This window comes from Lynx canadensis, chromosome A3 (genome assembly GCF_007474595.2).
Source record: "Lynx canadensis isolate LIC74 chromosome A3, mLynCan4.pri.v2, whole genome shotgun sequence".
Taxonomy (NCBI): domain Eukaryota; kingdom Metazoa; phylum Chordata; class Mammalia; order Carnivora; family Felidae; genus Lynx; species Lynx canadensis.
In genome coordinates this window covers 72,127,876-72,154,926 of record NC_044305.1, presented here as the reverse complement: position 1 = coordinate 72,154,926, position 27,051 = coordinate 72,127,876, and the positions used below count along the sequence as shown (strand labels likewise).

The window sequence follows — 27,051 nt, the reverse complement described above, 5'->3', positions numbered from 1 at the left end:
CCTCTTAAGCTGTTGCTGTACCTTCTCCTCCTTTTCCTAACCAACTCTGCCCTCAACCCCCTAAAACCTCAACTTTATCACTTCTAGGAAACTACCTGACACCCCTACAGTTTGAAATTCTCTTTAGGTGTTCCCAAGGCATCCTGTACTTATCCAGTAATTAACAGTATTGTCTTGTAATTGCTCGTTCCCTAGACTAAAGCTCAGGTAGATTTTAAAACCCTGGAGGGCAGAAATCACGTGCTCTTCCCATTTCAAGGGCCTAAAAGGAGCGGCTGACACACAAAATAGCAGTTCAATTAATATTTGTTGAATAACAATTCACCTTTTTGGAATGAGAGCGGCCAGAAAAATACCCGAAAGAGGGGACTTAAAGGAGACAGAGTAAAAAAATCTATAATTAACAAGTGAGATGGATACAGAGTACCTAGGTTTTTCCACACACTCGGCGTGGGGGACTAGGCCCACCGCCTTGGTGGAGAGCACCGCGACTACGGGCTCCCGAGGACAGCCACAGGGACCGCGCAACCCCAGGCGAGGAAGGACAATAGCCTGGAATTCGGCTTCGTGTTTCCGGTGGGGCAGGCTCGAGCTCGGCCAGTGAGGCCCGGGGGTGGGGGCTCCGAGCCCGGCCCACGGCGAGAAAGGCGCGGCCCGCTGGGCTCCTGCTGCCGCCGCCACCACCGCCGCCGCCGCCGCCACCTCCTCCGACGCCGTCGCTCCGCCCCGCCCCGGAAGTGACTTGAGGCCCGTCCGGAACCTGCGGGCCCGGCTGCTGCAGCGTCACCAGCCGAGCCGGTGCGGGGCGGGCAGAGCGGCCGCTGCCGCCGCCAACGAACTGGGATCGCGCGGGGATCAGCAGCGCGCCGGCCAGCGCAGGGGGCCCAGCGGTCGGGCCGAGGGCTACGGGCTGCCGACGGCCGTGGGGCGACGACGACGCGGAGGAGGCGGAGCCCGGAGAGGGGTGGGGGCCGGGGAGGGTTAGGGTGGGAGGGGGTGGGGGGGGTGTCCCTAGGCTCATGGAGCCGGCCGAGCGGGCGGGCGGCGGGGATCCCCCGGAGCCCGGCGGGCGTCCCGGCCCGGACTCGCGGGGCTTCGTCCCGCAGAAGGAGATCGTCTACAACAAGCTGCTGCCCTATGCCGAGCGGCTGGACGCCGAGTCCGACTTGCAGCTGGCCCAGATCAAAAGCAACCTGGGCCGGGCCGTGCAGCTCCAAGAGCTGTGGCCCGGGGGCCTCTTCTGGACCAGGAAACTCTCCACGTAAGCGTGTTCGGGTCTGCAGGGTGGGTGCGTGGGCAAAGGGGGGCAAAGGCTCAGTGGGAAAGCGTCCGGGGCAAGGGCAGCGGCGGCTCTTTGTCCACACCGGACCGCTGGACACAGCTCTGCCCCGACTCGACCCTCCGGTGGTCTCCGAGCAGTAGTCGGAGAATCGCTACAGGAAGCCTGGGAAGCACTCAAGTCCGCTCCCTGCCACTTTACAGCGGGACCTCCTCTGTCCTCACCAGCCTTGTACGTCCTCCCTAGCTGCTTCTCCCCAAGGGTTTAGGTTGTTGTCTTGCGACCTACGGCATCTTGGGGAGCCGGAGGGCACCAGGCCCTCAGGGAGAGATGAATGGTCCCCCAAGGGTCCTGAACTTTTGCCCACGGGGGATGTGGGAGGAGAGGATTCGTCTATGGGGGAGTAACTCGACTTTTCCTGGTGCTTCCTCCGGTTCTTCCTCTACGGTCTCCGCCTCTTTATAGCCCTCAATTCAGGTCTCGTAACTTTCTGAATGGGAAGGAGGCCGTAGGGAACTTGTAGGTTCTGCTTTTTTGGGCCTGCTCAGTCTTTGTGGGTTTGATTGAATAGATTGGTTCAAAATCAGCTCTTAGCGCTTTCTTGAGCTGTATACTAGACAGTTAATGTTGAGAATGTTGAGTCTTAGAACATCGGGAAAGTGTATGTTTCTCCAGTTGTGACATTTCCTTTGGAAATGTGCCACCCTAAGGAAAATAGAAGAGAGCTGTCATATTGTCCAGGGCGTTATTAGTACAGGGCTTGCGTTAATTTTTGAGTCGCTCAGATGAATATAGATGACCTAAAAATCAGTTTCAGGAGTTATGTTATTGTTTGATTACTGTTTCTATTTTTTTTTTTTTTTTTTTTGCACAAACTCTCCTTAAGCTATAGTGCCACTGAAATTGGGGGGGGGGGCAGCAAGTGAAAATACGGTCTGAGGGGGAAAGGTTAGGCACTTTATTTGCTAGATGGGTATCTTCGTTGTGAGAGAAGAATTTTTTAAGAAAGTTGTGCTGTATCTTGTTTGGTTAACTGTACACAAAATCTGGTAACATTGTATGTTCATGAATGTGGGTATGGATGGATAAACACACAAGACATAAGTCACTTATCCACTGTTTACCCAAATCTGCTGAGTGAACTGGGTGATGACTCAGGGTTTTGTAACGCAATAGTCTTGTCTACATTTCCTCACAGGATGATTCTTATCTGCCAATTATTAGGGAGCCTCTGACAAATTTCTCATCTCCACTTGGCTCAGTGGTGGTGGGAATAATTACCTTTTTAATTAAAAAGCAAAACTTAAACACTTAATTTTTCCCTTTTCAAAGAGTGACCATAAAATGTCAAGGTTAACAGCTCTCCTCTTGAAGAGAGTGTAAAGAAGTTTGTGTATTTAGGATTCTTAGGAGACTCTGGGAAAAAAGAAATGCAACAGGGAAAAGAACCACTTTTAGTCAAAACAGCAATGTTCTATGTTTTATAACTGATTGAAATCAAATAATTTTTCATGTGAGCTTCTATGTGTTTGTCTTACTCAGGCACAGTAAAAATAATTTGTCGGTTCCAGTAATTCCCCATTTTAATCATTCTTACTAGATTTGCTGGAGAATAACCATTTTGGGGGACACAGCTTCTTTTAGAAGCACAATATATACCAATGTGTGAATGCTTACCTGGTTTGGATTTCTGAATCTAGAATCTTCACAGGCATAGTTAAGCATTGTTTTCTGACATACTTATTACTAAGCTTGGCAAATTAGCACCTAGAGTTTGATTATTTTTGGCTTATTATGTGTATGTAGCTTTTATCTGGAAATGGCTAAAAATACAGTGGAGACAGTCCTTGGTGTTGAGGGCAAGATTGCAGTTGAAAAAGCTTACTAGCTTATGAAACTCAAACCATTTATGTCGAAGTAACTAGCAAGAAATGCTGTCAGGATTTTATTTTGGAACAAACTGATTCTAAGGATTGCAGTATGAGACATTCTGAACTTGGTGGGACATGTTGTGATCTTGGGTGTATTTTTTTCTCTTAAGTCATGTTAAGGTGACCTGTTTATAGTTGCACTTGTTGTTTTTTAATAAGCCTTGTGTTGCACAAGTTTACATCTAAATGATGCCAAAACATGTGATGATAGCTGGCAATTACCTGAGCAGTGATCATATTTAGTACTTTGTAGAAGAATGGAAAGTAGTAATGAAAACAAAATCTAACTTCTACCAGTAGTAGCTCTGTGACGGTGGGAAAGTGACTTTAATTCATGTATATTAGCATTCTTGTAAAAAATGAAGGGGTTGGACTAAATAATTCCTGGGAGACAGCCCTGGTGTGGTATTTTATGATTTTATTTTTTATCCTGTAGAGCCTCAAATAAGCCAATGTGTATCTTTCTGCAAGGACTGTTTGAGCAGCTTGTAAAGCACTGGGAATAGTTGCATAGATCAAGCACATTCCTAAAGAAGACCAGAGTGTAAATGCTGTTCAGAGGCACTGGGACTGGATCCCGGACCAGAAGTATACACCCCTAATCAGGGCATCACAGGTCTGTGTGGGATAGAGTTCTGGTTTGGGGATATTCAGGCTCCCTTTTTTTTTACTTTTTACCTCACCTTAGTACTTATTGTCATTCTGTTTCCATCCATTTCAAGACTTGTGGGTCTATGTAGTATCTCTGTGAGAAAGGTTATTTCTGTGTATTTTAAAAATTGGCCTGTGATAAAATACAAGCTCTCTTGCATGAACAAGTTAAAGTATTAGAACTGCCTGTTAAAGAGACATTGTGTGACATAATATCACAGGGACAGTTTTTAAGAAGCAAGGAAACAAATTGGAGAAGAGAGGCTCAAACCTAATAATGGTCACAGGAAAGACTGCTCCTGGACACTAAGTGAAAGGTATTGGTGGATAACTGGTATGGCCCATGATGGAGTTGAATAAAGGTAATCTTGAAACTTTTTCTTCCTTTGTCCTTTGGACCTTTCACGTGAGGCGGTGGAGGTCTAGTTTGAAGATGTCAGTTTCTCTCTACCTGGCCTTGCCATGAACATTATCATCTTGGTCTTTCTTAACCTCTCTGAAGCTTTAGAGTCCTCTTGGAAAGTGTGATAGACTCTTAGTGGTTTTTCAAACTTAAAACTTAGCCACGGACTGTTGTAGAAAAGCAAAATCAGAAACACAATGTTGGGGTCTTTGGGAAGAATGCAGTTGCAACGATTTTTTTTTCGTTTTAACACTTCACTGACCATAGAAGCCCCTGAAGCCTGCTCAGGGATCCAAAAATCACTGAGTTAGTGCTAAAGGGCCTTTCTAGCTCTGTGTTCCTTTAAGTTGGTCTAGAGGAAGGAAAAAAGTGAATGGGCTATTATTTCCTATAAGTTTACCTATAATTACATTGTGGATGTAATTCTTTAGTGTTTCCTTTTTTCAATCAGAATTTTGATTCTCGTGAAGGATGTGGGCTTACTGTATTATGAAGGACATTTAAATGTTTTTACCAAGATGTTTTATTTTTAATTTTTTTTTAACGATTATTTATTATTGAGAGAGAGAGACAGACACAGCATGAGCAGGGGATGGGCAGAGAGAGGATGAGACACAGAATCCAAAGCAGGCTCCAGGCTCTGAGCTGTCAGCACAGAGCCCGACGTGGGGCTCGAATTCACGAACCCTGAGATCATGACCTGAGCCAAAGTCAGATGCTTAATCAACTGAGCCACCCAGGCGCCCCCCCCCACATTTAAATGTGGTTTTTTTTGTTGTTAGAGTGAAATGTTAACTTCTGTGCTGTTTTATTATTATGATATGACATATTGATAAATCATTTCATTTGCTAATTAAACTGTAACTTCCTTGTTTAATTATGTAGGCTTCTAAAATAGGAATTGGATTATCCCAGTTGAAACCACATAATGTATTTAATTAGATTATATAACCACCGGAAACCTAAGTTTAGTCAAGATAAGAATTATCAAATACACTGAACTCCTTTTATGGAAAGTAATAATCTGACCACAAGAGCACCCAAATTTGTATCATCTCTTTGTTAAGGGAGAAAGTGGAAAATGCTAACTGCTGAATCTCAGTTATCTATTAACACAATGAACTTATTTAGGATATCTAATGTTTGTGTGTTGAAATTGTAAAGTACACAATAAATAGAAGTGCCTGTTTTTAGTAAAAAATCTTAAAGTCTTGACACATTACCACATTCATCAGTGAAAACCAGTTGGGAAAGTAGTAGAAAAGGTTTGCCATTGTTACTATGTGACAACACTCCAAACAAGAACCAAAGTTTCTTTGTAAAGTTGATTTAAAAGTTGATTTTCCATAGAAAGACAAAGTAAATGAATTAAATGATTTTGGGAATATGAATTTTTCTGACAAAGTTGTGTAACAGTGCAATAAACTATCCTTTTTTTTTAATGAACAAACTATTTTTTAGAGCAGTTTTAGGTTCAAAGCAAAATTGAGCACAAAGTTCATATATATATGAAGCCCTTCCCATTTTTCAAATACCTCTTTAGTTGCTTGCTTGCTTGCTTGCTTTCTTTCTTTCTTTCTTTCTTTCTTTCTTTCTTTCTTTCTTTCTAAGTAGGCTCCATGCCCAATGTTGGGCCTGAACTCATGACCCTGAGATTAAGAGGCACATCCTCTACTGACTAAGCCAATCAGGTGCCCCTCAAGGACCTCTCTTACTCATTCTTTTAAAACACTTCGTCAGTTTTTTCTCCTCTAGTTAACAGGATGTTATTGCCAGAATCTCATTTGTCAATATATGTGATTTGAATAGTTCTCTAACCCCATCTTCCAATTATCAACTCATGGCCAATCATGTTCCTTCCATGCCCACCCACCCCCATTATTTTTGAACATATTACTTCATTCATAAGTGCTTCCAGGATGTATCTCTAAGGGAAAAGGGGTTAAACCAAAAAAGTCAATACTGATGCCATTATCTAAGCTAAAAACATGAATGATGATCCATTATCACTTTGGTCAACCTCATGAAGTTCTACTTTGCAAAATTTGTGATTTTACTTGTGAGTTTCCATTTGGATTGTTTTGTCTAAGGCTTATTGCAAATAGACCCCATGGACAGAAATTTAAAATACAGCTTATTAATGAACATTTGTGTATTATGACATCTTAACTTCGAAGGCATAAAATCAACCCTGGAGCAACAAGGACTCCCTTGAATTATCTCCCTTTTAAAAACAAAGACACTGAGGTTCTTATTAGCTAATACATAGTTTGATGTAAAGTAGTAGAAGCAGGAATCTTTGAACAAGTTATTTTCTGAGTGCTCTTTGTGGGCCAGGCACTGTTTTTGGCACTTGGGATATGTTAGTGAGTGAAAGATTTCTGCCCTCTTGGGAAGTTCCAGTGTGCTCTTTTTCTTAGCACACATTTTTGTTCGTTAAGGACAGCCTAGGCAAGGTGTAGCTCCGTCAACAAATTTGGGGGAAGAAAATATGAATTCTAAGTGCATTACTTAAAAAAAAATCTTATGTTTTAATGCCCTAAATGGAGGCACTGAGAAGCGCAGTTAGAAAAAAAAAAAAAATCTAGTAAAACAGAACCATTCATTGTTCTTCAGAAATCTGAATGTATCATTTAAAAATAATTTTCCCAGGGCCCCCTTGGTGGCTCAATCGGTTGAGCAGCTGACTTTGGCTCAGGTTGTGAACTCAGGTTTCGGGAGTTCCAGCCCCACGGCAGGCTCCTCAGAGCCTGGAGCCTGCTTCGAATTCTTTGTCTCCCTTTCCCTCTCCCTCTGCCCCTCCCCTGCTCACACTCTGTCTCTGTCTCTGTCTCTCTCTCAAAAATAAATGAAGATTAAAAAAAAATTTTTTTTAAACAATTTTCCTAAGTCGTCTCGCTGCAGTGTTATAAAATTGTCTTAGAAAGACATGTTCTTAAGTGAAATGGAGGCGACTTGTTTGTTTTTAAGGGGTGCTTATTTATTTAGTGGTAAATAAGGGCACAACCTCCAAACCAGTTTTCTCATTGTGGAACCTGGGAGTTAATTTTTCTGTTAAATGAGGCTCATTTGTAGTGAATCTTCCTCTCACTGCACATCTTTTTTGTACAAAATCCAAATCTGTGTTTCTCTCTAACCTTTGTAGAAAATTATATCAAAATCTCATACAGTATGAATGGCAAGCTGAGAACATGGTAATAAAAGCAACAGCAAGCAAACAACAACAACAAAACCTTTATATTCATTGACACAGCCAGTGGAATGTTAAAAGCACATACTATAAATATTCATTCCCATTTGGAATCTTGAGGTTGGCTACTTCCATATTCGGCCTACACTCAGCATTTCTTCCCTTTTAGCACACTCCCTCTTGATCCCTTGTTCATGCTTTTGTAGTCTGTGTGCATATTTTCCCTCTACTGTGAGCTCTCTCGAGGTCAATGTCCTCCATGCTTAACACCTTTCCTCCACTCCCAGCATTTAGTACTGCAGTGTATACATTCATAGGTACCCAATAATATTATAATTTACTTTTTTATTCTTTGTAAACTAAAACATTATGAAATTCTACAAAACTTTTACAGTCAAATGGAGAAAACAAACCTGGGATGAGGTCTATTTTAATACTCTATTCAAAAGAAAGTAGTATATATTTAATAAAAGAAGTGGAGGAAAGGAGCATTTTGGTTAAATAAAAGAATGGTGTGTTTCATAATCCAAAGTGGGGGTCGGGGAGAATAGGTTTCATCAGTGAGTTTGAGACTTTCATTTAAAAATAAATCTAGGGGCGCCTGGGTGGCTCAGTCAGTTGAGTGTCCAACTTCGGCTCAGGTCATGATCTAATGGTTTGTGGGTTTGAGCCCCATGTTAGGCTCTGCACTGACAGCTCAGAGCCTGGAGCCTGCTCTGGATTCTGTGTCTCCCTCTCTTTTTCTGTCCCATCCTCTGCTTGTGCATACTCTTTCTCTCAAAAGTAAACATTAGGAAAAATAATAATAAAAATAAAAATAAATCTATAATAATTTTTATGCCTGAATATTTGGTATTAAGGGGCACCTGGCTGGCTCAGCCAGTAAAGCATGAGACTCTTGAGCTTGGGATTGTGAGTTTGAACCCTGCGTTGGGTGTGGAGATTACTTAAAAAAATAAAATATTGGGGTACCTGGGTGGCTCAGTTGGTTAAGCACCCAATTTCAGCTCAGGTCATGTTCTCATGGTTCGCAGGTTTGAGCCCCACCTCAGGCTCTCTGCTGTCAGCACAGAGCCAGCTTTGGATCCTCTGTCTCCCCTCTCTCTCTGCCCCTCTCCGCTCATGCACACATGCATGCATTTTCTCAAAAATTACATTAAAAATAGAATCTTAAAAAGTATATTTAGTATAAAATAATTTAGGGTACAGTAATACAGTTTTTTGATAGGTGAACCATAGTTTTGGGTAATGGTAATCACCTTTTAGGCTGGTTTGACTTTTTTTCAGAATACACAGACCCTAACTGGGTACCTGGGTGGCTCAGTTGGTTAAGTTTCCAACTCTTGGTTTTAGCTGAGGTCATGATCTCACAGTTTGTGAAATTGAGTCTCATGTCAGACTTTGCACTGACAGTGTGGAGCCTGCCTGGGATTCATTCTCTCTCTCTCTCTCTCTCTCTTTCTCTCCCTGTCCCTCTGTCCCTCCTCTGCTCATGCTCGCCCTCTCTATTTCAAAATAAATAAATACACATTTAAAAAAATATATAGAACCTAAACTTTAGAGTTTAAAAATATAGTGAAGGGGCCCCTGGCTGGCTCAGTTGGAAGAGCATGCTACTCCTGATCTCAGGGTTGTAAGTTCAAGCCCTACATTAGAGGTAGAGATTACTAAAAATAAATAAATAAAAACTTTAAAAAAAAAATTGAAATATACTAAAGACCTTTTCCCTTACCAAGAAAAAACTAACACCATTTCAGCTATGAAATGGGTTTGAGAATAGTATTGTAGTTCAAATAAGGCAGAAATTACTTAAGAATTATTAAAAAATGGTTTAGGGGCACCTGGGTGGCTCAGTCGGTTACGTGTCCGACTTTGGCTCAGGTCGTGATCTCACAGTCGGTGAGTTTGAGCCCCATGTTGGGCTCTGTGCTGACAGCTCAGAGCCTGGAGCCTGCTTTGAATTCTGTGTCTCCCTGTCTCTCTGCCCCTCCTCCGCTCATGTGCACACACGCGCCCTCTCTCTCTCTCAAAAAAAAAATAAACATTAAAGAAAATTTATTTAAAAATGGTTTATAATCTCCTAATGGTAGACACTCTAAATGGAATGTTTACTAAAACATTTTGGGGCTTTTCAGCATAGATATTTCATCTCGTTTTCTGACAAATTTCTTAAAAAAAATTTTTTTTTAAATTTGTTTTTTTTAACATTTATTTTTGAGACAGAGAGAGATAGAGCATGAATGGAGGAGGGTCAGAGAGAGAAGGAGACACAGAATCTGAAACAGGCTCCAGGCTCTGAGCTGTCAGCACAGAGCCCGACGTGGGGCTCAAACCCACGAACTGCGAGATCATGAGCTGAGCTGAAGTCGGACGCTTAGCCGACTGAGCCACCCAGGCGCCCCTAAAGAAATTTTTTTTAATGTTTATTGATTTCTGAGAGGGAGACAGAGCACGAACACGGTATGGGGCAGAGAGAGAGAGAGTCACAGAATCTGAAGCAGGCTCCAGGTTCTGAGCTGTCAGCACAGAGCTCCATGTGGGGCTTGAACCCACAAAGCGTGAGATAATGACCTGAGCTGAAGTCGGCCACCCAGTTGACTGAGCCACCCAGATGCCCCTGACAAATTTTTTTTTAAGCCAAGAATAGAGTAGAAGTTTTTAGAGTAAGAAATTTTGTGAACGCAAGCTTTTGCAGTTGAGTGTTTATATTTTAGGCTGATTCCTAAAGAGTGTTTTTTATGTTTTTAATTTTTTTAGAGAGACAGAGCGTGCACAAGTGGGGGAGAGGGTCTGAGGGAGGGAGAGAGAATCTTAGTTCCACGCTCAGCTTGAAGCCCGATGTGGGGTTTGATCCCATGACCCTGGGATCTTGACCTGAGCTGAAATCAGGAGTCGGTTGCTCAGTTGACTCAGCCACCCAGGCACCCCAGATTCCTGAAGAGTTTAGTCAGAATAGTTTCTCTTTTGAGGGAAAATGGGTTACTTCCAGAGATACCAATAAATAAGATGTTGTCAAATTTCTGTCAACATGTGTCAAGCAGAGGTCCCTATTTTGTGTATGGCAGGAAAAAAGTTATTTAACAAATTCAGGAATTATTTAAAATGTGATAGTTCTTTTTAAATTATAATTACATAAACAAATATCTTAAAAGGTTTTCACTTTGTGGGCTTTTTTTTAGTTTGTATGGTATCACAATTTTTTAAATCTACATTTTGATTTATTAATGCTTATAGAGAATTTTTCACTTGTGGGTTATAACCATAGAGTTGTGAAATCAATTTAGGTCTTACCAGTTTTTTGGTTTTTTGTTGTTGTTTTGGGCCGTTTTGTTTCTTTTCTAGTGAACTGCATTAGAATTATTAGTGTAAATTTAGAGGAATAAAGGTGAATGTTCATGACCTTAATTTGTTATATATATATGTTTACGTGTATATCATGGATTATAGGTGATGGCAGGTTGTGGCCCCCAAAATATGAAAGCTATTAATTTTACAGGTTTCTTTCTGTGATTCAGGTCGTATCATCAACAACTACACCTTGAGCTATAAAGGTATAAGGGAAGAAAATGGAAAGTTACAACAGTTCAAAAATTAAACTGAGGGATCTTACAAGAGAGCATTAATTAATAGATTGTTGAATGAGAGGTACAGATACTACCTATCATATATTGAGGCCTCAGAACGTGCCAGCACTATGCTAATAACTTTACATTCATTTTTTCATTTAATTTTCACAAACAGCCCTATGAATTGTAGGTATGTTTGTTACCCCAGTTTTACCTTTGAAGAAATGAGGCTTAGTGAGGTAATATATTGGCTGGTTTGCCTGAAGACCACAGGGCTCTTGCTCTTAACCCTGTGTTCTAGAGGAAAGAAACCCCCAGGCTGTATACCTGGGAAAGGGGAAGTGCACCTGAACATTGAGGTGGGATTTGGTTAGATAAGGAGGAATTTTGAAAAAGCTTTTTAATGTGGGGGAACAGAGATATGAGCAAATTAACCATATAACTGGTAAAGTCTATATTCAGAGCATCATATTGAAATAATCAGTTGTCTGTCTCCTTCTAGGCTGTATGCTCCAAGACCATTTGTTACTTTAATGTTTCCATTCCCTGTTGCCATGTCTGGCTCTTAAATGTTCAATAAAGTCTTTCAACATATGAATGCTCCTTATCCATGCCTCCAGAGAGAAGCAACTGGGAAAAGAATAGAGGCATCATTATTAGGTATTAATAGTGGATGACTATACTATTCCAGAAGTTGTCAATTTTAATATATCACAAAGAATATAACTGCGAAATACAATCTGCTGAAACTTGAGTGACTATTGTTTAGCCTGGCGTATAGATGGGGATAAAGAGAAATGTATACTTCAGCTTTTCTTGTCCATTTAAAACCTTCCATCCATCAGAAGTACTATACTTGATAAAGATAATAGGCCTGTTTTTTAGTGTGTTTTGGAAACCTACTCAATGTTTCAAAGTCATTTTGCTTAATTAGGTAAAATATTTATTGTTTGAAGTGTATTTTTTCTTTTCAAAAATAGATTAGCTCTAGTGAGCTGTTTTTAGTTACATAAGCCAGTATATTTCTCAAGATATATTCATATCTTGAGTCAAAGAAATGTTTTTCAGAATGTCTGTCTTGTTTCATTCTTTGGTTAGAGTTGAAGGTTATATATGATATATGTATAGGAGCCAGAAATACAATAATGAATAAAGAAACACATATATAACTACTCTAAGAAGTAAAGTGTGGAAAATAGGTTTGGTACAAGCTATTAAGGGACAGAGAACAGAGATAGCACTTTTGGTTGGGAATGAAGGAGCACTTCATGAAAAGAAGTCTTAAAGGATAGACAGGCTATCCTTTGAATATGAACAAATAATTATGTAGTAAACAAATATCCTAAGATGTATGTAGCCTCATTAATTGAAACAGATTATATTAGTATTATGTTTTTAATGATTGAAATATATTTTAAGCCATACATTGTGCTCCAGTCAGTCTGCTAAGGTGCAGTGAGTGGTTCTCAAATGTAGTAGAACAACTGGTACCTGGGTCTCCATTGTAGATCAGTTAAGTCAGAATGACTTCCTTGTACATTAATCAATTACCTATCACCATAGCCTTGTGAGGAAATCCAGGTTTTACTAATACAGGAATTAAATGACTTGCCCTAGGGACTGACCTGGAGCAGTTTGAATTCTCTGCAAACTTGTAAAATCATGCTGTTCCTGCTGGCTTGGCTACTGTGTTGAAATCAGTAACTATTCGTCTATTCAGAATAGATAATGTTGGGAGTTGCAAAGCAATCTAGAGCATGGAAATGTAAGGTATTCTCTACTTTAGATAACACCTAATTTGCCTTTCTTCCTTATCAGCAGACACTTGGAATTGATATCCTTTATTGTTGTTTGTTTCTGATAGTGTATCCCTTTTCTTGATCCTCAGCTTGACCTCTCTGGAAGTGAAATGGGAGAATAAGGAACATTCTCTTGGTTGTGTCTTTTTGCCACAGTATGCTGTTCTTGGCTCTGTTCCTCTCCCTAGAGCCATCTCTTGTGCCTCTTCCTGCCTCTTTCCCCAAATGCTCATATTTTCTTGACCTTGGGTTGCTTATTTACAGTGATGACAGCTTTCCAATCTTTGAAGATTCACATCCGTGGTCACTTAAATGTGATGAAACATTGGCTTAAAAAAAAAAAATCACAAAACTCTAATACTACTTCATTTTCCCCCCCCTTCTGTATAGTTTTCCAGTATGTGTTTCCTCACATCTGATTGTGAGTTCATAGTGTAAAGGAACAAAGTATATGAATCATATTCTTGTCCTGTGTATGTCTTTTGCTCTAGAAATGCTTTTTGAATACATGGGTAGTTGAGTGAAAAGAGAAGGAGAGGTGGATTTCTGAGAAAACTCTTTATTTTTTCTGTTCACTCACTGTTCCTACCAATGAGAAACTATATCTGCATTTTTAATATTATACGTAATGATGAAAGACTTAGTCCTGGAATAAAGTCAGAGTAATAAATTCCTGATCCTCTAGTGTTCTCTGCAAATTTTGCCTTTTTTATTTTTTTTCAATTTGATGCTGTCTTAGGAACAGAAGATAGTAAAGTGGGGAGGGAGGTTGGGTTTTTTTGTATTATTTTGTTTTCTGGTTAGAGGGAAGAATGTTTCAGGTATTTCATTGGTCATGGTTATTTTATTTGCTTCAAAATACTTGTCAGTTAGTCCTAGCTGTCGGGTATTAAGACATAGTTTAGAAAATTCTTATGTGTCATCATTTATTCAGATATTTTACATTTTAGTACAGTTTTATTGTTTTAGAATGTACTTCTTGCACATTTCTTTTAGAGAAATTTCTAATGAATCTTTTTGTTGATATTATGAGAATGGAACAGTTTTCCTTCATTCATCATTATTTTTAATCTGGGTGCCATACAGGAAGGCTACTGATTTCAAAAGACATATTCTGTGGATTTTCTTATGTAGTGTAAAAGTAGTTTTTTGTTGCTAGTTTTGGATGTCTTGGGGAAAATCCTAGTATTGACAATATTCTCTTCTGCTGTTCCTGAAACAGTTGCCCCTATTTGTGTTTCCTAGGTTACTTTTTTAATCTCTACATTCAGAATAATGCTAAATAATAATAGTAAGAATAGTCATTATTGCCCTGAATCTGTCTGGTTTTAAATGTTTTAGACTTTTAAAGGTGGTTTTTTGCAAAAAGAAAAAAAAAAGTTTTTTGCTTTTAAAGGAAGAGCCTCTTAGAGAGGGCAGCATGCCTCAAGTCTGATATTAACCTTTAAGACTGCGTGTTTTTAAGTAATTTGGTTTCAAACACTTTGCTAGTATTTTCTAATTTATATTTTATTATAATCAGACTATTTGGCCAGAATAATGTCCATATTAGAATTAAGTGAGTTTTTCTTTGTGGCCTAGTTTATGACCAGTTCTATAAGTGTTCCACAGAGAGGGAAAAGAGGGCACAGTTTCTGTAATCTCACAATTTTTATTTGTCTTTAAAAGTCAGCTTTATTAATTACATGATTTTAATTACATTCAAAGTCTGATTGAGATGTTAAAGACATCCAGTCATTGATTTTGTTGCTGCTCTTCAGCACTTAAAGTTTTATTTTCCTCTTCAAGACTAGGTAGTAGGTGTATTGTATACTTTTTTCAGGAGATGCATAATCCCTGGTTTTCTTTTTGTGATGTTAGTAACCATCCTACATTCTTTAAAGAATGCAAAATGCTTATTAGCTGAATTTCTCAAAAGAACTTTTCCTCCTGAACTATTGTTTACCCTGCGGTGCAATTCCTATAGGAACCAGGATAAATGTGACATTGGTTCTCTTCATTTACCAGCTTTTAAGATAATGATTTTGTTCCCTAGCATTCTTCAAACGCTCTGAATTTTCTTTTGTTTGTATTTATATTTTTAGTATCATTATATTTAAACATTCATGGTAGTTAATTATCCTGATTCATGCTCTCTGGTGACATTTTTTGGCTATTGAGAACTGTACAATTTGACTCCTGTTCTCTTTTAGATAAGGCTTTAAGGGGCACCTGGGTTAGGCATCCGACTTCACCTCAGGTCATGATTGCACCATTTGAGTTCCAGTCCCGCATCTATGCTGACAGCTCAGAGCCTGGAGCCTGCTTCTGATTCTTTGTCTCTCTCTTTGCCCCTCCCCAGCTCATATTTTGTCTCTCTCAAAAATAAACAAACATTAAAAAAATTTTTCAGTAGGACTTTAATATTAAGTCTTTGATAAGAGGGCTGTTTTTATTAAGAAAAATGTAGAAATGCAGAAATATTGATTGCCTGATTTTAAACATTGTATTTTATAACAGAAATTTGATATGAAATGTTTTGACATGTTAATTATAAAAATAATGCCTTTTTATTTTATAAAGTTTGAATAAACAAAGGTATATAGAAGAACATGAAAACCACTCAGTTGTACCACTCAGAGGTAACATGCTATAGTGTTTATCTTTTCATCTTAACGTATGATTATATGTTTTTATTTAGTTGTATTCATATGTATTTTGTATCCTGCTTTTTTTATATGACATTTCATTTCACATCCACTAAATTTAACAAACTGTTCTCTTATGTTGGATTTCCAGTTTTGGGGTTTTTTTTCCAGGAAGATTATTGCAGGTGTACATAGAAAAACTTTGGTATTTTGACTATGATATTCTGGATTTTTACTTAGGATATATTGCTAGATGTAGGATTTTTAAAAAGTTATCCATAAATACTTTTAAGTGTTCTAAATGAACATAGTTAAACTCTGGCCTTTAAATTTTAAAGTTAAAATTCCATTTTTTGCCTTTTGAGGAGGACTTCCTGAAATAAAGCATTTATTTAAGGTTAAATGTTATTGCTGAATGTCTCACGTGTTTTATAATTACAAATAGTCTTTTAAAAAAAATTTTTTTTAACGTTTATTTATTTTTGAGAGAGAGAGAAACAGAGCACAAGTGGGGGAGGGACAGAGAGAGAGGGAGACACAGAATCCAATGCAGGCTCCAGGCTCTGAGCTGTCAGCACAGAGCCTGATGCAGGGCTCAAACTCATGAGCTGTGAGATCATGACCTGAGCTGATGTCGACCGCTTAACCAACTGAGCCACCCAGATGTCCCTATAATTACAAATAGTCTTAATGTTGCTCTGAAATGATGTTAATTTCACTTGATAGGTAGATGTAGTTAGAATCTTAGAAACCCAGTGATTGCCTTGAAGAAAAATAACTAGTGAATGACAAAACTTGTATTGAAAATGAGTATTTTTAGCGCCTAGCAACCTCTGAATCTTAGTTCATTTCAATAATGTATAATTTTATATTTATACTATCTTCAGGATGTATAGTAGAAAAAAACTTTGATAGTATTGAACATCTTATTAATTACTCTTCCTGGTATGCTGCTGTCTTTCTTTACTCAAGATTAAAAATTAAAGCATTTGATTTATACACTATAAGATTGTGAGGAGGAAGCAGTTAAAAAATGTGTTTGTGGGGTACCTGAGTAGCTTAGTCTGTTGAGCTACTTGTTGAGTAGCTGAGTCTGTTGAGACTCTTGATTTTGGCTTAGGTCACAATCCCAGGGTCCTGGGATTGAGCCCTGTGTCAGGCTCTGCGCTGAGCATGGAGCCTGCTTAAGATTTTTTCTCTCCCCCCACCCCTCCCCCCTGCTTACACATTCTCTCTAAAAAAAAAAAATTTTTTGAAGTACTTTTGTATTATCTTTAACTGTCCCCCCCCCCGCCACTGTGAGAGGGTGGAACATAATGACTTGTCATCTGTATATTCTGGATAGTTTAAAAAATATTCTGTTCAAAAGATTAATCTTGACTGTTACCAAGGTTTTCAACTATTTTGAGACATCTAATAGTAATTTTTAGTTCTAAAATTTAATGTGAAAATTAATTGGAAAAAGAATAGACCATCTCTTAATATGGTCTAAAGTAGGATTTTTGAACATAAATACACAGAAAAACCAACTAAATTTCCTTTCCTTTTTTTTTTCTTTTTTTCTTACAGTTTTATTGCATTTCACACTCCTGTATATTTAATGGACTAGATTTAAGATGGAAGTCAGGAGTATATATTTTAAACAATCTAATGTGTAAGAAAACTAAGTAATGTCAGGCAATTTTTTGGGGGTGGCTGTACCATTTTATACACCCACCAGTAACATATGAAAGGTCCGGTTGTTCCACATTCTCACCCAAACCAGATATTATTAGGCTTTTTAATTTTAGCCAGTCTGGTGGGTGTAGTGGTACCTTACTGTGGTTTTAATTTACTTTTACTGAGGAGTAAGGGTGTTGAGTACCTTTACATTTGCTTATTAGTCGTCTGGATGTTGTCTTCTGAGAAGCGCCAACCCAAGTCTTCTGCCTTTTTTATTGGGTTGTGTCTTTTTCTTTCTGATTTGAAGGAGTTCTCATGTAATTTGGATATGAATACTTTGTCAGATGTATGTATTCCAAATATTTCATTGGGCTTTTCACTTTTAATAGTGTTTTATTGTGAATAGAATTTCTCAATTTTAATGAATACCAGTTATTAATTTTCATGTAGTACTTCTTGTGTTCTTCAGAAGAAATTTTCTTGGACTGCATTTTGAAAAATGCTGAGACAAGAACCATTTTCTGGCTGACAAGAACTATTTCCTGGTTGACAGGGAAAATAAAAGGTTTCTTTCTGAGTAATCCCCCTAACATCTCTCGTTTTGTCAGCAGTTCTACCTCCTCTAGGAATCCCCCTGTTTGTCTCTTTTCAGCATATTGAATTTGGGACTCTGAATTTTACGTTCCTAATGTTAATAAGCACATAGTTGTCTTTCTACTGCGGTAAATGCAGTGGGCTGTAGCTAACTTCTTTCAGTGACTTAGGGCAGTATTTCCCAATTTTTCCACAGAAGTATCCTAGCCTCAGAGGAGAGTGAATGCAGGACCTCAGGGGTATCTAGCGTCCTGGCCAGACCTGAAGTAGCCACTGAAAGCAAGGGACGTCTTTGAACTCTTCTGTGTGTGCTGCTTTAGGAATATATTTAGGAATATAGCTTTCATTTGAAAGTAGCATTTAATTGATTTTGCCTTTCACTCCAAAATTTAAAGTGACATTGAGGGAGGCTGCAGGAGGTTATACCATGTTTATTCAGCTTTGAAGTATCTCAGGTAGCCCCAGGCTTAGGGTTTTTAGATATTGCCTTTACTAATCTGTTTACCAGTCCAGTGTGGTTAAGAAACTTGCACAGTAATTACTGGTAGAGGCAAAACAGTATCTCAGGTCTCATTGCTCTGCGTCCCATACTATCTGATCAACAGAGTACTAAGGTGAAATCACGGGATTATACCTTGAAACAACAGAAAAGAGCTGAATGAATAAATAAATACACAATAGTCTGAGAAAATGAAAAAGTGTGTTTTTAGTGGACCAAGAATTTTGAGGAATTTCTGGGAGAGAAAAGCAGTTAGATATTTTATTTTATTTTATTTTATATATTAAATTTTATTTAAATCCAAGTTAGTTGACATAAAGCATAATAATGATTTCAGGAATAGAATTTAGTGATTCATCACTTACATATAACACTCATTGCTCATCCCAACAAGTTCCCTCCTTAGTACCTATCATCCATTTAGGCCATCAACCCACTCCCCTTCCCTCCAGCAACCCTAGTTTTCTGTATTTAAGAGTGTATTATGGTTTTCCTCCCTGTTTTTATCTTATTTTTCCTTCCCTAGATATCCTAATTTTAGAAGTTAAGTGTAAGTTCAATTTGATCTTAGCTATCAGAGAAGTGCTAGAGATCATATAAGGAGTATTAATGTCATGTTTTCTGTTCATTTATATATTTGTCTGTAAAGTGGTCTTCCTCAAAGGATTTTATGATTTTTAAGTGTCCAGTCATTTGTTCTAAGTAAGTTTTTGATTACTTAAGTTTTTGTTACTTAGGCATCCCTAAAATATTCTGTAGTCATCCTTCCTTTTGGGGATGCTTTTTCCTTAAATTTGCTTGTAGTTGATGCTTTTGATGGCCTTGGTTCCCTAAAGTTAAAAGTACTGAAAATGTGTAACTTTGAGGTAAAATACTGTATTATTTTGGGTAGTAACTTAATTTTATTATAATTATGAGTTAACTCAGGAACACATAGTGTAAGTTATGTAACTTGCTGTATTGTTACAGGATTCTAAGCAAACTATTATGTATTCTTCAAAGATTCTGTGGTTAAACAGTAAACTTCTATTATCTGTACTCTCTTGTTCTATTTTTTATATTGCGATATGCTGTTTTTAAATACTTTAAGGAGTTATAAACTGATGATTCTCTTGAATGTGCCCTTGCTTAATAAAGGGAAGGGGACAGAGAAACTCCTTTCAAGGTTACTTATGATCACAGGCCAGTTAAGAACAAACAACAATAAGACAGCAGTGTTTTTAATTGGTCATTGAATGTTGATGAGAATTCAGTTATCATTATAAGCCTTTTGTTAATTATTATTGGGTAGTCTCTTAATTAAATACAGAATAATTCTTCCTACATAACAGTAAGTATAAGATGCTTAACATCAAGGACATTTGAAATTAAGGTATCACTATATATATATATTATATATATATATATATATATTTTTTTTTTTTTTAGTTTATTTTGAGAGCGAGAGAAAGCCTGAGTCAAGGAGGGGCATAGAGAGGGAAAGAGAGAATCCCAAACAGGTCTGCACTGTCAGCACAGAGCCCAACACAGGGCTTGAACCCACAAACTATGAGATCATGAACTGAGCCAAAGTCGAACGTTTAACTGGCTGAGCCACCCAGGCGCCCCACATATTTTCTTTATTGTGGCAAAAAGAGATAATTTTATCCTCTTAACAGTTTTTAAGTATATAGTTCAGTATCATTAACTATATGTACGTTGTTGTACAACGGATCTCCAGAACTTTTTCATCATGTCTCCTGTACCCACTGAATAACTCCATTTCCCTGTGTGCCCCACCTCCACTTGTTCCTGGCAACTACCATTCTGTTTGTTTCAGTGAGTTTCATTGTTTTAGATACTGCATATATGTGGAATCATGCAGCGTTTGTCTTTTATGATTGGCTAATTTTACTTAGCACAATGTCCTCAAGGTTCCTCCATGTTGTAGCATATGACAGAAATCTCTTTTTAAAAGGCTTTATAATCCATTGTGTGTGTACGCGTGTGTATTCCACATTATTCTTATTTATTCATCCATCAGTGGACATTTACATTGTTTCTACACTTTGACTATTATGAAAAATGCTACTGTGAATGTGGATGTGTCACCATACTTATTTTTGAAGGCTGTATTGATTTTTTTTTTTTTTTTTGCAGATATATTCGACTTTATGGGAGAAAATTTAGCAAAGAAGATCATGTTCTTTTTATCAAGTTATTGTATGAGCTGGTATCAATTCCAAAACTGGAAATCAGCATGATGCAGGGATTTGCCCGTCTCTTGATCAACTTGTTAAAGTAAGTAAATTTCCTATGGTTTCTGCTAACATTTTTTGGTTTGTTTCTTCAAGGTTTTAGGGAATGAGAGCTAAGTGTTCTTTGGTAAGAAGACCCAAGTCCCAAATTTCCAGTTAACAAAAAGATTGCAGAAAACTCTATCATAAGTTTAAGCTATATGTGTTAATTAATTAAAATTCCATCTCCTCGATGAAGCCTTCTGTTTTGTAGCAGACACTGAACTATATGTTACCTGATGTTTGTTTAAACTAGTTCTCTGATATATGTTGTAAGATCCTTGAGAAGACATGGATCATTTATTCTTTTCTTATTCCTGGAAACCCAGAACAATGCTGGAAACATTAAGTACTCCATCAATGACATGGAAAAATAAGAAATTCTTTGGCAATAATGGGGGCACAAATGTAAATGCCCCTTTTTACCTGGTGCTCTTTGAGATGTGAGCAGCAGTAAGAATCTGGTGCATTGTTCTTCCTACTGCTGCATTCTACCAATGAGTTGCCATGGATGGGGAAAAGCAAGGCCCACCAGGATGACAGCAACATTTAACAACTGTCGTCCTTGTGTAGCGGTAATATACAAACAACTGCACGTGAATATATGCATATATGTTTACTTTTTTTTTTTTTAATTAGGAAAAAAGAACTTCTTTCAAGAGATGATTTGGAGTTACCTTGGAGACCACTTTATGACATGGTGGAAAGAATATTATATTCCAAGACAGAGCACCTGGGATTAAATTGGTTTCCTAAGTAAGTATTTCCTTCAAGTACTTCTTTGGGAGCACTTGGGCCTTTTAGGATTTGGTCATAATTGATAAATAATTGGGTTATTTGAGATAAGCAAATACACATTTCAATGTGCTCATTACTGTGAAACTTAACTCCTAAAACAATTTATTGCCTTCTTTAAACTATATCTGAAGTTGCAGTTATGAATTTCCCACCAGGATATCTGATCACTAATATTACCATGCTGAGCAAAGAAAACAGATTTTTGTTTGAAATCTTGAATTTTGTCATTGAAAGTACTACACATTTGGTATTCTTTATTATATATCCACACGTATTTTAATACTGCAGATAAAACAAATGCCTTGAGAAGAGAAGGTTGGCATATTCCAGGAGACACCCACATCACAATTAGAGAACCATTAGTTTCAGTGACTGTTCATGAATGTAAGCTATTCGGATGCACGACTTCTTGATTTAGACATACGAGGATTATGAACCTCTGACTAATTCTGCCTTCTTGTACATGCCTCCTAGCTCTTCCAGATCTCTAATTTTGGTGTGTTCTGTATTTTATTCTGAATTTATGGAGTACAATATGATGATCTGTCCTTTTTGGTTAATTAATAGTGATTTTAGATTTGATCTAGCTCTTTTCTCAGTCTTAGCATGTTTGGCTTAAAGTACTCAAACTATTTGTGATTGAGGTTTATTTTTTAGGAAAATTTCTACAGTTTTCTTCAATTTATTTTTTCTCTACTGTTTGTCATGCACATATGTACTCATTTCCGGAAGAACACCATTTTATACACTTGTATTATTTTCCTCTTTCTTTTTTATAAATTAAGTCTTTAAAGATTTGTTTCTGTTGTTTCTCTCTCAATTCTAGGCATGTTTTCATTATTTCATGACTTCTTATAGTCTCCCCCTTTCAGTTCATTTAATCCACCACTCAGCTTCACCACTCAGCAGTCTTTGTTACACCCTTACATAGAATTTTCTGAAAAATGACCACAGATGGTAGATTTTAAAAGATTTTCAGGTCATAATTAAATAGCGAAATGATGTAAATGAAAAGAAGTTTTGAAAAATGACTATAGGTGATCCTGAACTTAGGCCCTAATTGGTTTTTGGACGGTGGTCACAAACAGAGTGGTAAGACATCATTTCTTTCCTAAAGATTTCATGGGTTAAAACAAGGAAACCCATTTCAACCATAAAATGAACAGAATTCACTATGAAACTAAGTGGTACATCATTCAAATATATTTTTATAAATATTTATTATGAAAACCCAAAATTTAGCATAAAAGCTTTGTTATAAAGGTTCCTTTTGAGTATTTCTGCTGGAGGAAATATGGCACGGACTAGATTGACTGGGTCTTCTTAAAATATGAGGCCATTTAGGCTTTCACTAGAATCAGCAATTTCAGGGAACTTTAAATGATGTTCAAAATCAGTTATCTTTTTGAAAATTTTCAGGCTGATTTTTCGGCTGCCTCAGAAAAATCTTTGGTAAATGATAGAGGAGAAAAGGCTATTTATTTCTTCAGTAATTCTTTCTTCTGGCTCCTGGGTGACTCAGTTAAGCATCCAACTTTGGCTCAAGTCATAATGTCATGGTTTGTGGATTCAAGCCCTGCATCCGGCTCTGTGCTGACAGCTTGGAGCCTGGAGCTTGCTTCAGATTGTGTCTCCCTCTTTCTCTCTCTCTGCCTCTCCCCTGCTTGTGCTCTTTCTCACAAAAATAAATAAACATTAAAAAAAAAAATTCTTCAGTAAGTCCTTCCTGCAGTAAGTACTTCCTGCCCTGAGGTGTACCTTTTCAAAGACAGCTGCTTCCTTTTAAGTCTTGTGTGGTCGCTAATACTTATCTATGGCTTGCTTTCCTGGAAGTTTTGTCAGAACTTATCACACTTAGTGTCAGTCAGTGCTTATAGTTCCTCCCCTGCATCTTGATACTGTACTTATTATTACCATGTCTTTTCCTGAATCTTCCCATCATCTTTGCTCTCATGGAAACCTTCTTCCTTAAAAGTTTCACCATGAGGGCTGTATGGGTGGCTCAGTCGTTTTAAGCACCCAACTCTTGGTTTTGGCTCAGGTCACGACCTCACGGTTTGTGAGTTCAAGCCCTGCATCGTGCTCTGTGCTGATAATGTGGAGCCTGCTTGGGACTCGCTCTTTCTTCCTCTTTCTGCGCTCCTCTGTTTGCGTGCACTCTCTCTCAAAATAAATAAATAAACTTAAAAAAAGAAGTTTCACCATGAGTGTTCTTGGTCTTTTGAAGAAACATCACGTATTTGTTGAAATCTTTGCTTGGTTTAAAGCAGGCAGCATCCACTTTTGTATTCTGTAGTTAACTATTCTAAAATGAAATTCATAAGTAATATGACTTACCTATACTCTTTATCTGTACTCAGTGACAAAAATCAATATAAATAATTTGTTAACCATAAAATGATTCCCATAATGGGAAGGTAGTTTATTATAAAACAATATGTGTTTTGAATATGCATGCAATATTACACGAAAAGACACAATATAGTATTGAGATTTTGCACCTACTTATAATGAGTAAGTTTGAATTTAAAAGCAAGAACATCAAAACATTTTGTATAAGAAGTACAAGAGAATAAAAGAGGAGCATTATGAATGGACATTAAAGTAAAAACTAGCACTAGGATAAAGAATAACAAATAGGACTTACTTAAATATGGCAAGAGAGAAGTAGCTTTAATTTCATAGTACTGAGCTGGGGAAAAAGAAAGCATGATATTCTTACAGATAAGCTGGCCTTATTATATAGTGTCACAATAATTCTTTATGTAATGATGTGGAATAGTGTAGTTATTTGGTATCACAAAACATTATTCTTGAACATTATTACATTTGAAAGAAATAGAGGCAAAGGATGAATTGGGAAAAGAAATATTGATAAGCCATAGAGAATTTGTGCAGTGGGCTTCCAGTGACAGTATCAGTAAGATTGAAAACTAACAAGCAGTGCTAAAGTAAATTAATAAATAATGTCAGTATATAATTTTTGCAACATAAATTGCTTTATGTGCCATACCAAAAAGGATGACAATAACATAAGCATTTAAAGTGTTTATTTCTTTTTGAGAGATAATATGAAGCTTTTTAACAGCAAAATTACTAATGAAATTCTGTGATGCCATGTTTTATATCTGCTAATTGCCAATGTAATGACAGTTGGTTCTAAACTGTTAAAATAGTCTTCAATCTTAGTTGCATATTTCACTCTTCATGCGTATAGCATTGGCAGATCGAGTTTTGCGGTTGGAATTGCTATGATAGTGTGATTTTTGGGGGGAGAGGGCGGGGAGTAATGAATAACCCTAGGTAAAGTTTTCAAGAAATCAAAATACTTACTTCAATTTATATGTTTATTATATTCCTAGAAGATTCAGTGTCTGTTAAAACTTTACAAAAAATAATTAATGGTTAAAAACAGTTTACTTTTTACTTTACAGTTTACTTTTTTTAACTGGGTGGCTCAGTTGGTTAAGTGTCCAATGCTTGATCTCGACTCAGGTCATGATTTCAGGGTTTGTGAGATGAAGTCCCACATCCGGTTCTGTGCTGACAGTGCTTAGCCTGCTTAGGAGTCTCTCTGCCCTCTCTCTCTATCCCTCCCCTGCTCTCTCTGGCTCAGTCTCTCTCAAAATAAATAAATAAACTTAAAAAAAAAAAAATCCCGGTTTTTTAGTTTCCAAACCAGTATTTTTTTTCCTGGACCAGTACTTTTCAAACTGTCCACTTAATACCTCCTCTTTCCTTGAGGCTTTGAGGTGTCTCTTAAAGTGGTCTAGTGTGAGAAATTTCTTGGAAATTTCACATGTTATTTTAAACATTGATATTGGTATTAGGCTTATAAATAATGTTTTCAGGGGCACCTGGCTGGCTCAGTCAGTAGAACATGTGACTCTTGGTCTCAGGGTTGTGAGTCTGAACCCCATGTTGGGTGTAGAGATTACATAAAATTAGAATCATTTTTAAAAAGTAGTATTTTCATAAGTAAAAATTCCTCCAATCTATATCTTGACTAAAATTGATGCCCCTGGAAGATGAACCATATTTGTTCTGTGGTTTGGATTGCTCACACCCAGGGGCTGTGTGTGCCATTGAATGGAGTACATATTGTGCTTTCTTTTTTTTTTTTTCCCCCCGATGTTTTTTTATTTTTGAAAGAGAGAGACATAGCGGGAGTAGGAGATGGGCAGAGAGAGGGAGACAAAGAACCTGAAGCAGGCTCCAGGCTCTGAGCTGTCAGCACAGAGCCCGATACGGACCTCGAGCCCACGGACTGTGAGATCATGACCCAAGCTGAAGTCAGACACTCAACCGACTGAGTCACCCAGGCGCCCCTGGAGTACACATTGTGAAGTGCAGCTCTGTGATGCAGACACTTTTTAAAAATGGTAATGTGTTGTTCCAATTTAAAGGGATCACAAGAATACTAAGGATCTGGAACCACTTTTGAGAGGGATTTTGCTTGGTGAGAGGCAACTGTAGGACAAAATTAGAAACCTAATGTCTCTGTAAGAAAAGTAGAAGGAATTGTACTTAAAACACTTTTCAGGACTATAATTCTTTATTCACTTTCTCCAACTTTCTATAATCTTTTTACTGTTACCATCAGATATTTACCACCTTTTGAAAGGAATACCTATATACCTATATACCTATATAGTTATAAAACCTCACCTTTGAAGGATTATCAACCTCTTTGGTTCTTGGACTTTGTTCGTCACACTTGCCTTAATCTTAAAATCAGAAATCTAGTAGTCTTAGTTCTTAGGCAGAAATATTAGAGAAACCAGTTGGAGAACTATACAGCACTACTTTTTAGTTTCTGCTTCTTAGAGCTGTTCTATGTCCTCTGGATTTCTAATAGGGAATCATTTAAAACATTTTAAAATTCCGTTTTTTTTCTTAAGCTTCTGTTCAGTGTACTAGTATAGCAAGTGTTTATAGTCCAGGGATAATGTTATGACTTCACAAACATTTTATTTCAGAAAACCCCTGAAAACCCTTTAATATGGCATGCTTTTGGAATTGGTATTTTTGCTTTGAGTATTTTCATCTTAGCTGTATTCTGACTCATTTTGAAACAGTTTTGTCAGCTGACTGCATGTGTTCATACTATTTTTAGAATACTATTTTTATAATCAAAAGTGAAAGGTTGCTTCATTTGTTAACTGTCTTTCAGGTCTTAAACTCATGTGCCTTATGTGTTTTTCTTTATTGAAACTACTGCTAAGGGTGCCACGCATGTCAATAAGATTTTAAAAGCGGGTTCTATTTTTTGGAGCAAGGATTATTCAGCTTTCTTCTTTCCCTTCCCCTTTTCCCTTATCTTTCTCCCTCCTCTTCTCTTCGACTCTCCCTTTATTCCTTCTGTTGTTCTGCCTTTATGCTTCAGGGGCAAGAGACCATTTTCATTCTTCTCTGTTTCTCATTTCTACTGGAGAAACAAATTGTAGGATTTTGTTATTTGATAAATCAAAATTGGAAAGGAATTCGGCAGTTTGAACTTGATAATAGTAATGTAAGAATCACTTAATGATTATATTACAAAAGAAGCATTTGAACCTTAGGGGCCTAGTTTTATAAAATAATGTCCCCCACACTTAATTGGGGTAGCATCTTGCAAGTTACTAATAAAGGCTGTTACTACTAACAAGGTATGGAGGAATTATGCATAAATCAGCTTTTACAAATGGGCACAGACAATTCATATTTGAGTAGATACATGTGTGTAAATTTGTTTAGTCTTGTCACCATCAGTTTGATTTTTGTGAGTTGTTCAGTG

The 27,051-nt window shown here is 37.6% G+C and overlaps 1 protein-coding gene across 4 annotated transcripts in view; it reads left to right on the top strand.

The window, feature by feature from the left end:
- The first annotated feature begins 1,004 nt into the window (after positions 1 to 1,004).
- PSME4 (proteasome activator subunit 4) overlaps positions 1,005 to 27,051 on the top strand; it is a 99,391-nt gene continuing 73,344 nt past the window's right edge. For 3 of the 4 annotated variants that reach the window (XM_030310584.1, XM_030310585.1, XM_030310583.1), the window contains exons 1-3: positions 1,005 to 1,261; positions 20,341 to 20,481; positions 21,117 to 21,233. In XM_030310584.1, the coding sequence (XP_030166444.1) occupies positions 1,020 to 1,261; positions 20,341 to 20,481; positions 21,117 to 21,233 (500 nt within the window). In that variant the 5' untranslated portion in view covers positions 1,005 to 1,019. Of the gene's footprint in view, positions 1,262 to 3,652; positions 3,827 to 20,340; positions 20,482 to 21,116; positions 21,234 to 27,051 lie in introns of those variants that run through there. The other variant, XM_030310586.1, reaches the window with a different exon arrangement.